Source organism: Desmodus rotundus, chromosome 4 (assembly GCF_022682495.2).
Source record: "Desmodus rotundus isolate HL8 chromosome 4, HLdesRot8A.1, whole genome shotgun sequence".
NCBI lineage: Eukaryota > Metazoa > Chordata > Mammalia > Chiroptera > Phyllostomidae > Desmodus > Desmodus rotundus.
In genome coordinates, this window is record NC_071390.1 from 57,507,976 (window position 1) to 57,523,714 (window position 15,739).

The 15,739-nt window shown below is 53.2% G+C and overlaps 1 protein-coding gene across 6 annotated transcripts in view; it reads left to right on the top strand.

Moving 5' to 3' along the window:
• ZMIZ1 (zinc finger MIZ-type containing 1) overlaps positions 1-15,739 on the top strand; it is a 226,957-nt gene that overhangs the window by 124,306 nt on the left and 86,912 nt on the right. For all 6 annotated transcript variants that reach the window (XM_053922731.1, XM_053922730.1, XM_053922735.1 and 3 more), the window contains 2 exons: positions 1,879-1,992; positions 9,213-9,318. In XM_053922731.1, the coding sequence (XP_053778706.1) occupies positions 1,879-1,992; positions 9,213-9,318 (220 nt within the window). The remainder of the gene's footprint in view (positions 1-1,878; positions 1,993-9,212; positions 9,319-15,739) is intronic.

A 15,739-nucleotide genomic window follows, 5' to 3' on the forward strand; every position in this document is an offset into this window, starting at 1 on the left:
CAGAGAGCAGCCTGTGGCAGCTGCTGACCCTACTAATTGGGTGTGACATCATGTAAATAAACGGAATAACTCAGTTAGCAGAGGGAGGCTGCTGGGCAGGGAACCAGCCGATTTGCTTGACTTTCTTTGTGGAGCCCAGGTGCCGCCCGTGGCCTTGGAGGAGACCCATTTTAGAGAGAGTGCACAGGGACAAAGGTGAGGACCCACTGCTGCCCTCCCAAATGGCATGTTTCTATATGTGGAAGTTCCTCCTGACTTCTGCAAATCAAGCTCAGAAGCTCTGCCTTTGCAGAAAGAGCACTAGTGAGTAAAGCCAAGGCTTTGAGCTGCCGAGCGCAGCTGTGCTTCCAGGAGAGCCTCTGGGAGACAGAGTCAGGGCCAAGGGCAGCCCCACATGGGAGCACCCCACGCGCCAGGCACTTTGCCAGGGGCTGTATAAGCCTCATCTTGTTTAATCCGCACCCCGGCCCTGTGACGGAGGGCTGTGTTGCTGCACGCCTGCCCTCTTTCTCTCCTTCATCTCCACTTCTCCTTGTTCTCCCACGGAAGGCGGATACTCTAACTCATTTCACTTTCTTCCACCCATCTTTAAATCTTGCCTTGCACAAACCACATTCATGACAACAATCATGAAACCCTAAGTGAAAGAAACAAACATTCCCACCACCATACCGAGGTCTGCCATCCCTATTTTACAGACAGAGCAACTGAAGCTTGGCAAGGTGAGCCCACCCTAGCTCAGCAGCTAGTAGGAAGGGAAGGCAGAGTGTGACCCTCAGGGCCCCTGCCCCACAGAGGTTCCCACAGCATGTTTTACCCCCTTCCTACTTCTGGGACCTGGCACCTCCTCCCTGCCCTGGCTCTGAGGCTGACTCATGCTGCAGGTAGGGATGCTGCAGTCCCCAGGGGCAGCTATTGTTCCCTGTCTCTCCCAGCACCAAGGCCACAGGAACTTCAGAAGGTACTACCTTCCGCTTTGCAGCTGCTTACACTCTGACCCTGTGGACACTAGATATCCCACTGGAGGACCCACATGCAGGCATAACCGGCACTGGAATCCCAGCTTCATCCCAATAGGCTCCATGACCCTGGGCTCAGTGCCTAATATAGCGTAGCCTGGGAGGACATGCATAAGTTAAATACGGGAGGGGTGGCCTGAATCTGAAGCAGGATCGAGAGGCCTTGGCACCAGAATTCAGTTTCTGTTGACTTAGACCCACTGACTGGGAGGGGCCTGAGCTCAGGCCAGGACACCTCACTACAATGCCAGTAGCCCCCCCCACCCCCCTGCCAACCCGAGCCAGACTGGGTACAGGAGACCATGAGTCAATAAAGCCACATACACCAAACCACAGTGTGATAATAACCTGGGCAGTGTGTTTCCCAGCTGGGTGTGGACTGGAAGCCTCTTAAGACGCCCTTGCTCCAGTCCTATTTGGCTGTGGAAGAGTTTGCTCTAAAACCAGAGGTAGTTTGGTGGGGGTGGGGTAGGGATCATCAAGAGGGAAGCTCCAGGGCCAGCCTATCTTGGCTCAGGAAAAGCCAGCCCTTAAGTATGGAAGCCAGATGCCACCCTCCTGAACCATGAAGGGTTCACCTCTCACACTGCCAGCATCCAGAGAAAACTCTTTAATATCTACCATCATTGCCTTTCTCTAGACCTTGGTTTTCCTGTCTTTACAATGTGGCTGCTGATCTCTGTCCTGCTATGGATTGGACTGGGGGAGAAGATGCAAAGGGAAGGTGTATGAGGGGAAGTTGGAGAAAGCTCATTAATCGGGCCTTTGAGTCTCCTCCCCAAAGGCCTGAGGTCTTCCTTGCTACCCGTGCTGGCCTCCTACCTGGGACCTCATGCTTCCTCCTTTCTCTCTCCCACAGCACTTACAGAACCCTGCCAACTTTCACAATGCCGCCACGGAGCTACTGGACTGGTGTGGAGACCCAAGAGCCTTCCAGCGGCCCTTTGAGCAGAGCCTGATGGGCTGTCTGACGGTGAGTCTGCACCCTCCCCCACCTACACACACCCAGAGAAGACAGCTGGCGATGAGCATGTCTGGCCAGGTGTCAGGGAGGGGCATGAGAGATAGGAAGACACCACTGTTGGAGGGGGTGGCCTCTGTGCTCACCCTAACATGCATACACCTTGGGAAATTGGTCTGATGAAATCGGCAGACATAGTCCCCATGGAGGGTTCCCCACACTTGATAAGAAAGACCAGGCCTACTTTGGGGAGTTCCAAGTCTAATAGGGTAAATATTCCATCATAAGCAAAGCAGAGAGATTCTTGAAGGGTTTGCAGCCATCTACCCATTTGTTTATTCACTTAGGTAAACATCTATTGAATTCTTCTTATGGTCATCCATCCACTTATCCATTCATATCAGCATTTATTGAGCTCCTATTATATCCATCTGCCTATCTAAATAAACACTGATTGAACTCTCATTTATCATGTACAATACCCTGTCCTAAGTCCTATGAAACCAATGATGAGTAAGATTGCTGAGCCCGATTTCCTCTTTAGTAGGGGAGACAGACAGGAAAAGAGGTGGCTGAGAAAATCGCGTGCAGGGTGGAGACAGCACAGAGAAAGGAAGCATTAACTGCCTGGGAGATGGGGTGGGTCACAGAAAACTGAGAAAAGGAGTCACTAAACATCTATAGGAGTTCAGTCCATCTGCACAAGCAGCTGAGGATAAGGATCTAGGTAGGATACCAGTGCAGCAGAGGCTAGGCCTGGAGCTGGTGGCACGATATGCCAAGTTTAAGAGCTTGCCGGCTGACAGCCACAGGGAAGGAGCCTGAAGCTTGTGAATGTCCCCAGCCTCGTGACCTGTATCAGTAATTGTGAGGGCAGCTGCTCAGAGGGCCCTGAGTCAGTTCTGAAGAGAATGTGGGTAAACCGAGAGAGGAGAGGCCAACGTGGATGCCTGGCCGGGCAGAAGCAGTGGGTAAAGCCAGAGGGCACCATGTTTCCTCTAAAGCTGCAAAAAGGAAGGAAGCTAAAGACCCAGAATGTCCCTGGCCTGGAGTGAAAGGAATAGCAACAATAACTGGGGCCATCATTAACAAGCATCTCTTCTGTGCCTGACGCTGAGCTTGGCCCACTGGACATGCCTCCTTGCTGAATCCTCATACCCACTTTATGCAACTGGTCCTGCCACCTTCCCCACTTTATAGAGGAGGGAACTGAGACTGTGACTGACTTCCCAACGTTCCACAGACCATGAGAAGTAGACCTGGGATTCAATCTGAGACCCATCTGCCTCTAGAGCAGATGTCAGGCAGGGATACAGCCAAGACACTCCCAGACTCCTCTGTTTGTCCAAAGCTGACACCCTCTGGCCCCCATAGGGAACACCAAACCAAATCAGGCAGCCACCTGCATTGCCCAGCCCTCCTCATCCTTCAGCCCACTGGGCTATCCCTCCCCAAGTCCCTCAATCCTCTTTGTGGGGATCCTGGTTCAGACTAAACCCTGTGGTCAGGGACAGATGTTACCAGAGGCCCCTTCACTCCCACCCCAGCTGCAGGCAACCAGAAGTGAAAGAGGAGGTAGGGATCACCCATAACTCTTGGCCAGGCAGGCTGCTATGTTTCCCTAGCACCCTGCCCCAAGCCTGGCCCTGCCTAGGATGTGGGGGCTTGAGGTTGAATCAGACTATGGCCCTGACTGGGCTGGACTGGGAAGTGGGCATGAGATGACCAGTAACTGGCTCTGTCATTTAGCCATTCACTCAGTAAACATTCATCAAGTCCCTGCAGTGGGCCAGGCCTTGTGCTGGGAACCGGGGGGAGTGTGATGAGTATAACAGGCCTCTCTCAAGTAGCTTACTTTTCAGTGGGGAAGCTCACACAAAACACATAAAGGGGTAAGTAAGGACATACACCCCATGAGACGGGGCAGGGTGGTGATCAGGAAAAGTCTGAGGAGGTGGCATCTCCAGCTGAGACCAGAATGGCAAGGAGTCAGCTAAGGATGAAAGGGAAGGGTCCTTCAGGCAGAGGAACTGCTAGTGCAAAGCCCTGAGACTTGATTTGTTCAAGGAGCAGAACAGAGGAAAGGGAGAGCGATATGAGATGAGGGTGAAGAGGGAGGCAGAAAGCAGCTAACACAGGGCCTGTAGGCCAAGTGAGAAGGGTTTGGGTAGAAGGTCAATGAGGAGCCCTTAAAAGTCTTAAGCACATAAGTGATGGGATATGATTTTTAGGATGATAAGACCTCTGAAGAGGAGCATTTTAGAGGGCAGGAAGAAGGGATTGTGGAGGGCTTCCTGAAGGAGGAAGTCCAGGCAGGACCCTATAGAATCTGATGGGAGAGGGGAGAGGCTGTGGCTTCCCAGGCAGGGAAAACTGTGGACAAAAGCACAGTGCCAGCTCTTCTGGGCCTCTCCTCGTTGCACCCTAGCTTAAGGCATATACTTGGTTGAACAGCCAGCCCTCAGGCCTGCTGCTTCATCAGAAAAGAGCCCTTGGTCCACCAGCCACAGCTGCAGAGACCTGAATCTGACTGCCCTTGGAGCTCAGCAAGACCAGTGACAGAAAAATGTGGGGTGGAGGGTCATAGAAGACACTCGGTGCCCAAGGCACTTTCCTGGGCACTGTCCCCCTGCATCCTTATGCAGACCCTTCAAGGTGGGCAGAGAAGGGATCATCACTCCTGTTTTACAAACAAGGCAGCTGAGAGAGGGACAGCAGTTGCTATAGTCCCAGGCTGGTACCACTGACCACCCCCAGGAGCCCCAAAGCCACGCTGTCGGACCTCTCCTCCTGCAGGCATCCTTAGTCCCCAGCCCGCCCCCAGAGAGAGGTAAGTTGGGGAGGTCAGAGACGCCCAGGGGCCTGGCAGACAAGGCTGTCGAGCCCCCACCATACGCATGTACCCCTCCCTGTTCTGGTGGCAGCCTGAGCTTCCCAGGTTGCCGCTATCCCCTGGGTGACTTCTGGGAGTAAATTCCTCTGGATCCGGCTTACTTGGAGGATATAAATTAAAAACCACTTAGCCTCGGGCAAACGAATGGACACATTTGTGCCATACTGCTTCTAAGCAGCTCAGGCACAATTCAAGCAAAAGGCTCTGGACCCTGAGCTAGGCCTAAGGGTAAAGAGCCCATTGGGCCCCTGCCCCCACCCCCCTGTTCACGTCCTCTGACTCCAGGATGCAGAAATACAGGAGTCTGGGGTGCTGTTCCTTCTCAGGACCAGGTTTTTCTTGATGGTGCTGGCTGCTCACTTCCCCGCCCCCTCTCAAGGGCAGAGCTGAGACTTCTCTCTGGGTGTCCCCCTCACAGTCAGGCCTCTCTGGACCTGCCCCATCTGCCTCCTATTAGAAGGCTCAGGTAGCCAGAGCACAGAAGAGAGGAGGCAGGTAGGAGGTGGAAGAGGGAAACAGAGACCAGTTAGCATATCAACAGGTACCTCATCTCTCCAGTGAGGAGCTTGCCACAGCTGCAAAGCCTTCACTGATGAAGCCCTGGGGATACGTTCACATACAGCATTTATTGAGTTGTGTGCCCAGTCCTGGCTGTCACCCTTGCAAGGGAGGGCATTTTGTACCCATTTCACATATGAGGACACTGAGGTACAGAAAGGTTAAGTCACTTGAGTGAAGCAGCAGCAGCCTGGCCATGTTGAGAATGGTAGCAAAGTGGGAAATGAGGGCTTTGCCCTGAGGGGTCGAGATAAAACCAGAACTGGGACAATGGACAGTCAGAGCCCCTTACACAGAAACCTGGACATGGAGGACATCCTCAACCGTTATACGAGAGGAACCTGAGGTTCAGAGAGGTTAAGTAACGTGGCCTAGGTTGCACGGCATAGAGTGCAGCAGGAGCAGGGCATAGGCCCAGCATGCCTCTGCTTCCCCTGACTGTTAGAAAGGGCTGTGGGTCCAGCCCCCTCCCCCACGCCTGCCCCCGGAGCAGAAATCCCTTCTCTAATATCTCCCAGGCAGCCCATCCTGCTTCCTGGCCAGAAGGCTCACCACTTTTCAAAGCAACACACTCCCGTTACTGGATTAATGTACTTGCCACGTGACCTTGAGCACACACACACCCCCCTCCGTCTGGGTTTCAGTTTCCGTCTCTGTGGCAGGAGTGGCTGCATTTCCTGACCTGTAGGTACCCCTCAGCACCAGGGCCCAGGTCTCAGCCAGTCTGAGGAGCACCTCCTGGGCTGGGCCAGCGGGCTGTGCCTGGGCAGCCAGCAGAGGGCAGCAGTGCCGAGGTTGCTCACCACCAGCCTTTAGGAAGAGGGGTCTTTTTTCCCCACAGGACCCTCAGGGTCCTGCCCATTTCAGTGAGAGCAGGCCTCTCTGAAACACAACAGGCTGCTCAGCTGAGCCCATCTCACAGGACTTTCCCAGGGGTCCTCAGGCTGGGCCAGAAGTAGTGAGGGGTGCACATGAGGCACTGTAGGGTCACAGGGTCCAGCTTAGCCCACTCAGCCACACCTGTGTTGTGTGACCTTCAGCAAGGTCCTCCCTTCTCTGGACTTCAGCATCCTTGTCAGTGAAAGGAGGCTGTTGGAGCCAATGGCCCTTCTATAATAAATGCTGGCACTCAGAGGACTTGGTGACAGACACTCCCTGCTCCTCTGAAGGGCCCAGCCCAGGCCTGCAGGACAGCCCTTGTACCAGCACCAGGCCCTTCTTGCTCAATTTAGCTAGGTTTTTTTTGTTTGTTTGTTTTGTTTTGTTTTGTTTAAACCAGAGCAACAAGATTAGCCAGTATTGGCCAAACTGTGGCACCTTTACCTTCCTGCCCTCATACTAGGGCTTGAGGGTTCCCAGGCGGGTTGGGAGTTATGGCCTTAACCCCCTGTGGGCTGAAGAAGAGGCCCTCTCGTGGAAAGAGCCCACACCCTGTGTACTGGCTGCCTGGGATCACATTCTGGCCCTCTCATGGACAGGCTTTGGAACCTTGGGTTGTTACTTATCCACGGTTTACTCATCTGTGAAACAACCCCATCATGCAGCTGTTACAAGAGTTTGGTGCTTCACTGCTTACGAAACATTTACCTTGCCCTCAGTACCTGGGAGCCAGCTTCCTCACTATACTGCTCACAGGTGTTGATGTCTCCCCCAGACAGCAGCCTCACTGATGCACCAGTCCAAATGAACTGTCTGCGTGAACTGTCCGTGCTCACGTGCACCTACCCCAGGCTCTCCTACCAAAGAGCGAGGGTGCCATAGTTAACATCTGTGCTGGAAGGAGCCTTCCAGAGCCCTTCTCTCTGCTCTATGGACTGTCTGTTTACCATAAAGGGTTAGGGGCCTTTGTTTTTCTGCTTGAACAGTGAGACTAACAGTGAGGACCCCCCCCACACACACACTGAGGGAGCCCAGAGTCACTTGAACATGGTTTGGGGGGTGGGGTGGAGTAAGCACCACAGTACAGGGGCAAATAGAGCCCACGGGAAAGAGGCCTGGGGGGACAGAAGACTTCTGTGTCAGGGGCTTCTGTTTGTAGCAGAAAAGCTGAGCAAACATTCTAACCTGAGAAAGTCCTTTTCCCCCCTGCACAGGCGGGTTTCCGGGAGATGGGGGTGGGGAGGCGGGGCTCATTCCAAGACACTGAGGTGGTCCTGGGAAGGGGGATCTACTGGCTCCTCTCCGATTCACTATGAACACTCTTCAGGCCTCAGTATTTCCCTCTGTGTTCCCTCAAGTATTTCCCACGTATTAAAAAAAAACCTATTTTTTAAATGGAAGAATCAGCTGAGACTAGTGGTTTTCCCACACTTTTTAGCCCCGGAGCCCTTGTAATGAACCCCTAAATATAAAGCAGATTATGGGGAACTATTGTAAAGGTTACAGGGCCCAGACCCAGCATGGTGCCCTAAGGCCTTCTGAGGACGTGCAGTGCCTCTGGAACAGGTAGTCTCTAGGGGCCTGAGGATGGAGTCTTCCCTTTCTCAAGAGAAAAAGCCCCACATCTGGGAGCACTCCTTTCCCAGTCAGCCATAGCCACCCCAGCTGCTTCCTGAAACGACTCCATTTTCCCAGGTCCTTCCTGCTTAATAAGGAAACCTAATTTGCCTGCTGTTAATGAGGAAGGCGGGCAGGAGGGAGCAGAGCTGGCAGTCATGGGACACCTGGGGTTGGGCAGGGAGGGAGTGAAGCCTGATGGGCGTGAGCCTGTAGAGCCATTCACGGGGCCCCTGGAGCACCCCATCCCACACTGCTCTCCCGGGGCACTGCCAGCCCTCCCTGACCCTCGCCTCTCCCTCTTCAGGCCCATACTTATGAGGTTCACAAGGAGATGGATGGGAACTCCAGGCTCCAGATACACAGCTATTGGCAAACTTTTGGCGACGCTCTTATGGAAGCCACCTGTGTGCCGGGCTGGTGCTTGGCACTGGAGACAGACCCCAGGCCAAGCATGAGAGCTCTGCAGTTACTGGGCTGGGGTCTGAGGGGCTGCAAGAGCTCCTGGCCCATGCTGAGCAATGAGGACTGTTAAGTGTGTCCATCTGGTAAGGCTTAACAGTTGGGCAACTCCAAGCTGAAGCTCCATGGGAGCCAAGTGTCCTAAGTTGGTGTTTCCCCTTGCCTGCAGATTCGGACTGGGGTTGGGGAGGTCAGTGCTCTGGGTGGGGACCTTGCTTGGAGTAGTGATGGTAGCAAGCACCCCATAGTGGTAGGTGCAGGAGATCTGTGATGGATGGCAGAGAGGTGGCAGGCATGGGAGACTTCCTGGAGTCCAGGGACTAGGAATCGAGTTTGAGACCCGCACTGGGGGAGCAGAGACCCTCATCTGGGGCATGCAGAACATATACAGTAAGGAGAGGCAAGATGGTGGAGGAGTGAATGGAAGCCACACTAACCTCCCAGGACCAATCTGGAATTACAACTAAACTGTGGAGAAATCACCTGGAATAGAACATGTATAGCATCCCCAGCCAACTGCCAGAATGTAGCCAAATTTGAGCTCTCAAAAGCAGTAGGGCCTGTGCTGTGGGGTCAAACCTACCACCAGCCTGGAAACACCTGACTGTGGAGTCCGGGATCCCAGGGCCTGGCGTGGAAGAGGTACTTGTCAATGTTTACTGAGTAACTGAACGAGGCACAGTTTGAGTCCCAGCTCTGCCTGATCTTGGGGACCTGCCTTAGCCTGCCCACCTCACCCATGAAATGGGCACATCTGCTGTCTGGGCTCAGAGGCCTGGCATAGGCAGTGACTCACCCCTTCTCTTCCCCTTCTTGTTGGCAGGTGGTCAGTCGGGTGGCAGCTCAGCAAGGGTTCGACCTGGACCTCGGCTACAGACTGCTGGCTGTGTGTGCTGCGAACCGAGACAAGTTCACTCCAAAGTCTGCTGGTAGGTGACCCCTGGCGGCTCCATGGGGATCATTGGGAGGTGGGAGGGGAATGGGACTCTAATCCAGGGCTCTTTGCCACAACTCTTGGCTGGTGCCTGGGTTTGTCCAGGTGTGGTGTGAGCCTCCAGGAAGTGGCAGCTCATCCACCGGGCTTCAGAGCCCATGGGTGGGGCTTGACCCATCTCAATAAGTGCTCTTACCTTCGGGGGTACTTCGGGGCCACCCCAGCCACATTATCTCACTTCGTCACCACAGTGACCCCTGGGCATAAGCACTGTGATCACTCCCATTTTATAGATGAAGAAACTGAGGCTTAGAGACGCTGAAGAGATTTCCCCAGGTCACACAGCTGAAAAGTGGCAGAGCTGGGATTTAAGCCCAGGCCTGTACTCCAGAGACAGCATTCTTAACTCTGACACTGTACTGTATTCATTCAAAATTTTTTCATTTAAAGAAAACACAAAATAAAATAAAAACAAATCAGCACATGCAGGACTCTGACAGCCTGCTCTCTGCATAGTATTCTTCATTGCAAATTTGTTGTTGACTGGGACCTCATAACCCTACATTAAACAGAGGCTGTGGAAGGAGCCAGGCAACTTTCTATATGTGTGGGTTTTAAGCCTACTAGGTAGATACTGTTGTACATTTTCCACCATCCTGGTTAATGAAGCAGGGAGTACAATGTAAGCTTCAAAAACTCCAACGGACCTGTCACAACCCAGCCCTGTCACTTGCTGAGCATACGGTCTCTGAGCCTCAGTTTATCTCCCCAGAAGGCAGGAATGATGATGTGACCTACCTGGCAGGGATCTCTGTAAGCTCTAGAAATAGGGACAGTGCCAAGCACAGTATCTAAATGTTGTTAACATTCTAATCAAGTCAGAACAATTCTTTGAAAAAGAAAAAAATCAGGTATTTCCTTTGTATAACAATAAAGTAGGCATTTTCTCTGAATTCGTCAATCAGTTCTTTGGAGTATGTATAGAAAGAGCCTTAATGAAAACATTTATGTGTTTTTCATAAGTCCTACTCTCTTGAATGCGGGTGTGTCCCTCCTAGGGGGCAGCCTGTGCACAGCGTTTGTGGGCTGCTTCTAAAAGGTGTGTCAAGGTCTCACCAGCCAGTAGCTTCTATGGGATCCTTGACATGCCAGGCTGGGTTGAGATATCATCATTTTATTGAACTGCTTGCCAGAATGTGGTCTTGGAATCTCGTAAGTGATGTCTATTCCTGATGGAATCTGCAGTTTTAATACTAACTTAAGTCAATGTAACTTTGACAAGGTAAAAATTGCGGCTTATCCAACAAACATATACATCCATGTCTCTGTTAAGCACCTGCTATGTGCAGACATCTGGCTGGGGCTCGGTTACCATGAGAAGTAAAACATGGTCCCACCTTGGGAAACCTGTAGTCTGGAGCAGAGGTTGGCAAATGTTTTCTGTGAAGGGTTGATAGTAAACAGTTTAGGCCTTGCGGTCCCTATGAAAGCAGCCATAGACGGTACATAAAAAAATTAGTGCAGCCAGTCCCTATAAAACCTTTTTTATGAAAGCAGGTATAGGCTATACTTTTCTGACCCCTGGTCTAGAGAGAGAAAAACAGTGATCAGATAATCACAGGTGTGCGTGCCTGTGCCCTTGTGTGTGTGTGTGTGATTAGTGCCCTGAAAGAAAATTCAGGGATGCCATGAGACCACTAGGGGGTGGCGAGGGCTGAGTAAGAGTTGAACAGGTGAAGAAAGGGAGGAAGAGCTTCTTCCCAGGTAAAGGGAACAGCCTGTGCAAAGGGCCTGAGGTAGAAGGAAGCATGGCTTTTGGTAGAACTAAAAGAAGGGCAGTGGCTCCAAAAGCCAGAAGCAGGAGTCAGCACAGTTAGACCCATAGGACCTGTCTTGAGGGTTATATCTCGGTCCCAAAAGTAATGAGAACATGGCTAAATTCTCATTTTGCAAAGACTGTTTCAGCTACAAAAGAACAGATTGCAGGGGCAGGGTAGGGGACAGTGTGGATGCAGGGAGCTGGTTGGCAGATTGCTAGGGACATTAGGAAGAGGATGCTGATGGCTGGACCAGGAAGGCTCCACTTCCTGTGGAGTTGAGTAGAGACAAAGGGATGAATCTAAAGGATAGGTAAGAGGCAAAACCAAGACAGGAAAACATGGCCAGAGGGTTAGGGGAAAACAGGAAAGCAGGCTCTCCCAGAAGGAAGGCCCAGCTTTTCCCCAGTGAGGGAGGAGAGGCTCGGGGCCCCATGTAGTCCCTCCCTCATGGGTCTCTCATGCTCCTCTTGGTACATGCTGTGTGCTCTCCTATATCTTGCTGCAGTACTCAGCTTTGTGAGTCACAGGGTGTTATCTACATTTATGGATGAGGAAATTGAAGCTCAGAGAGGTCTTGTGACTTGCCTGTTATCACACAGCTTCCCTCTGCTCTCTTTCCCTGAGGCTCAGTGGGTACATGACCTGCCATAACCCACCTCTAGGTACAGCTGTGAGAGTCCCTGTGGCCTCGGGTATGTGTGTGTAGTGGCTACACTGACCACAGCTGGGCCTGCCCAGGCCTCTCCCAGACAGGCCTCTGCAGTTCTAAAACATTCTCTGTCCTCAGAGCTGTTGCAGCTACCCTGTGCTGCCTGTCTGCCCTCCAGTCTTTCAGTCTCTGACTGGGCTCTCTCTGTGTGTGTACTTCCCTTCCCTTCCCTTTCCCGACTTTACCCTGTGCTGCCTCTCCGACTTTCTCCTCCGTGTGTGTGTGTGCATGCATGTCTATGTCTATGTCTATGTGTCTGGGGGATGCATTGAGGGTCTTGTGTGTTTGTCTGTGTGTTTGTGTCTGTCTCTCCCCTTCCCTACCCACCTGCCTCCCCCACCTCTTCTGCTGCATCTCCCTGTCTGTCTCTCTTGTCAGGAGGCCAGGCTGGGGCCAGATGAGGGCCGGTGGGATGAGATCATACAATAAGGAGTGGTGCATTGTCAGGAGAGATGGCAGTAAGCTGGGCTGGGCTTTGCTCTCCAGCATTGGTGGGCTCTGGAGCAGGAGCTCAGGCCTGGGGGCAGTGCTCTTCAGTCTGTGTGTGTGTGTGTGTGTGTGTGTGTGTGTGAGAGAGAGAGAGAGAGAGAGAGCGTGCAAAGAGAGTGCAGAGCAGACACTGCAGCAAACCGCCAAGTCAGGCGCCTCCACGTGGGCCCCTCAGATACCCAGCCCCCAGCTCTTTGTTCTGGTGCAGCCTTTAGCCTGATGCTCGCACACGGGAGCACGCGCACTTGCGGCAGGCAGGAACCTCCTCATTGGGAAGGTCCTTGGGAGCCCAACTGCTCCCTCCTCTGCCTCGGTACAGAAGGTCATCTGCCTTGTCCTCCAGGACCGCAGCATGCCCATCCGCCCCCACTGACACTGTATGCCGGCCTGCAGCAACTTGGCAGGCAGCACTGAAATGTCAGGCTCCTCGGCGCTGCGCAGGCCAATGCCTCCTGGCTATGTGGGCACCAAGCACCAGGCAGTCGCCATGTCCAAGGTCCCCAAGGGCCCTCTGTGTGCCTCTGAGCTACTGTCCATGCTTGAATGCCTCTGTGTCCCCTCATCTGACCTCTGTAGGCAGCCCAGCAGCATGTAAAAATAATAGAATAGGAAATGCTAGAACCCAAGGGATGGGGAGCCCTGGGTCCAGAGAACAGGGGGACCTGCCCCATGTTACAAGACAGGACAGAGCCCAGACAAGAGCTTATGGTGCCTGGGGTTGTCCTCATGCCCCTCTTGTCTCCCTGAGGCAGGTCAGTGATGGCTCTTGGGTGTCGTCTGGGAGTTGAGAGGCATGGGGCTGTTGGCAGAGTGGAAAATATGGAGAGTGTAGCAGGTATGGGAGGTACCAGGGTGTCCCAGGGACATCCTTGGAGAGGTGACCTGTAAGCATCTGGAGAAGAGACCAGAGAACTCAGGAGAGAGGTTAGAGCTGACAGAGGCAGTCCCTGAAACCTCTGAGGAAGAAGAGACGAACCTTCCTTAGTAATAAGTGGATAGGGTGGTCAATCACCCACCAAGGGCTGGATGTGGCCCATGGACATCTGAGGTCCGACTACTCGCTGGTTTTTAAAATGCAGATTAGCTGCCAACATTTGCTCTTTGGAAGACTACACTGTCAAGTCACATGCCTGCCTTCTTTGCAATGGGAACCTTGAACCCACAACTGACTGGGTGGTAGCTGACCCCTCGGACGGGTGCTGTGCTCTCCTCCCCACCAGCTGTCTCACACCTGAGCATTTCCCACAGTTGGAAATGCCCCAGGCCCTGTGGCCATGTGTTTCTGATCTCTATTCTAAGCATGCCCTCATATCCCAATACAGCAGCCTGAGCCTCTGGGACCAGGAGGGGAATCCCGAAATAAGTCAAAAAACTTGCTTTGTGTTGACCAACATCAGTTTGGTCTGGTTTCTCTGATGGGCTGACAGCCCCCAGAGGAGCTGACCGCATGCCTTGGGAAGGGGACTGAGACATGCCCTGGGCCCCTAGCCAGCCAGGGAGGTGAAGAATCAGGGATGCGATGGAGCTCCTGCCTTGCTCTTTCTGGTCTGGGGTCCAGGCAGAAGGGGCTCAGGAAGGGCTCTGTCCGTCTTTGGAGCTCTCAGCCCCAGGGGGCTTCTACAGCAACACATGCAGCAGTCCCAGGGCTCAGAGACAGACCCTGCCCACCTCCCTCAGAGGGTCGGGGTGGGACACGGGCATCAGGGGCCACCCAGATCATTTCACCACCCCTCCCCAGGCCTCTTTAAGCAGGAGAAGGCAGGTCATAAACCATGTCCCTCTGTCTTTGAAAACAATCCTTCTTACTCCCACCTGGCTGAATGGAGGCATTCAGATCCCCACAGTGGTGGGGACATTCCTGGCCTCTCCTATCTCTACCTTCACATGTCCCCCATGGCCTCTCTCTCTGCCTTCTCTGCCTCTGCCCGCCCCATAACATATAGCCAGCCACCTTCCCATCACCATCACTGGGGAGGACAAACGGCCTCATTCAGGGACACCCTGCCAGATCTGTCTCCCTAAGACAGAGCTGTGTGCAGCTCTGCGTGAAAAACGGCTTGCAGCTGCCCAGTGAACAGGCAGGATTGGTGGGTGCAGGGGATTTGTTAATGCCTGCTGGCTCCCCCAGAGACAGTGGGCAGGCAGGCCCTCACCCTTGAAATGCCAGGCCACCTGGTTCAAGGCCAGGAACTCCTCCTGTACACCAGCCCTTACCCCCTCATGTGAGCTCAGCAGAGCTGGGATGTGGGGGAGGGACTTGCCTTCCTTCCTCCTCTTCTGGCCTCTGCACTGAGGTCAGGTCTGCTCAGGAAAGGACTCTGGATTTTATCACCAGGCTCCTGGGAACCAACTTACAGTCAGCCCCATGTAATGGATGAAACCTGTTCATGTCCTCACCTCCTGCCAGTTCAGTACTGTGGGAGAAGCCACTGCGGCTCTTCACAGCATGGCTGTTTTGTAGAGGAGGAAACTGAGGCTCCAAACAGGGAAGAGTCAGACTCAGGTCACATGGCTTCCGGGGCTGGAGACAGGACTTAGACCCCTAGATGGTAAGATCTGGAGCACAGGGCCATCCCCCTTCTGAGTGACCCTGAGTGAGCAGTTGGGTAGGCGGCCCTGGGCCAGTAACCCCTGGCTCCACCCAACTCCTCCAGCTTCCTGAAGGCTGAGGCCTGGGATCCAGTGGCCTCACTTTGCTCTTGGAGAAAAAGAACGTGACAAAGGGTTTGTGGACACATCGTTCCCAGGCTAAGGAATTGGGGGGAGGGGTTGTGTGATGGTCCCTCGGGTGTCTGGCATTTAACAGTGAGGAGGGCACTGTGCCAGGGAAGAATGAGAGAGGGCATATTTAGAAATAGCTACTAGGCCCCGGGAGAGGTTGCTGAGTATTTCAATGGCCACTCCACCTCCATTGAAAACATGTGCTCCAAACATATGCTTATGACATTAATTTTCTTAGAAGTGTTCAGTATGACCTCAGTCAGGTACAAATACATATAAAACATATATTTATTTAGGCACAGGAAACAGAAAATAGAGGGAATATACCAAAATGTCAACTTATAAATAATGAATCTCTCTGGGTTGGGTGCGGTGACTTCATCTCCCACATTTTCTTCGGGGAGCACATATCTGTTTTTAAGCAGAGGCAGTGAAGGTCACTGTGGGTTCTTTTGGTGTTTGGCGGGAGTTAACAGGGTGGGGTGAGGCCAGAGTGCCCTTGCCTCCAGGCCGGCTCAGCAGTTTTCCCAGCACAGCCCTCTCTGGTGCGCTGAGAGCCCTGGGGGACAGGCCTCTGCTCTTAGGGAGGCTGCTGCTCTTCCTGTCTCCCTGTCTTCTGCAGGATTAGCTCATCGCTGGCTCCCCCACAGAGCCCAGCTGTGCAGGGACATTGCTGC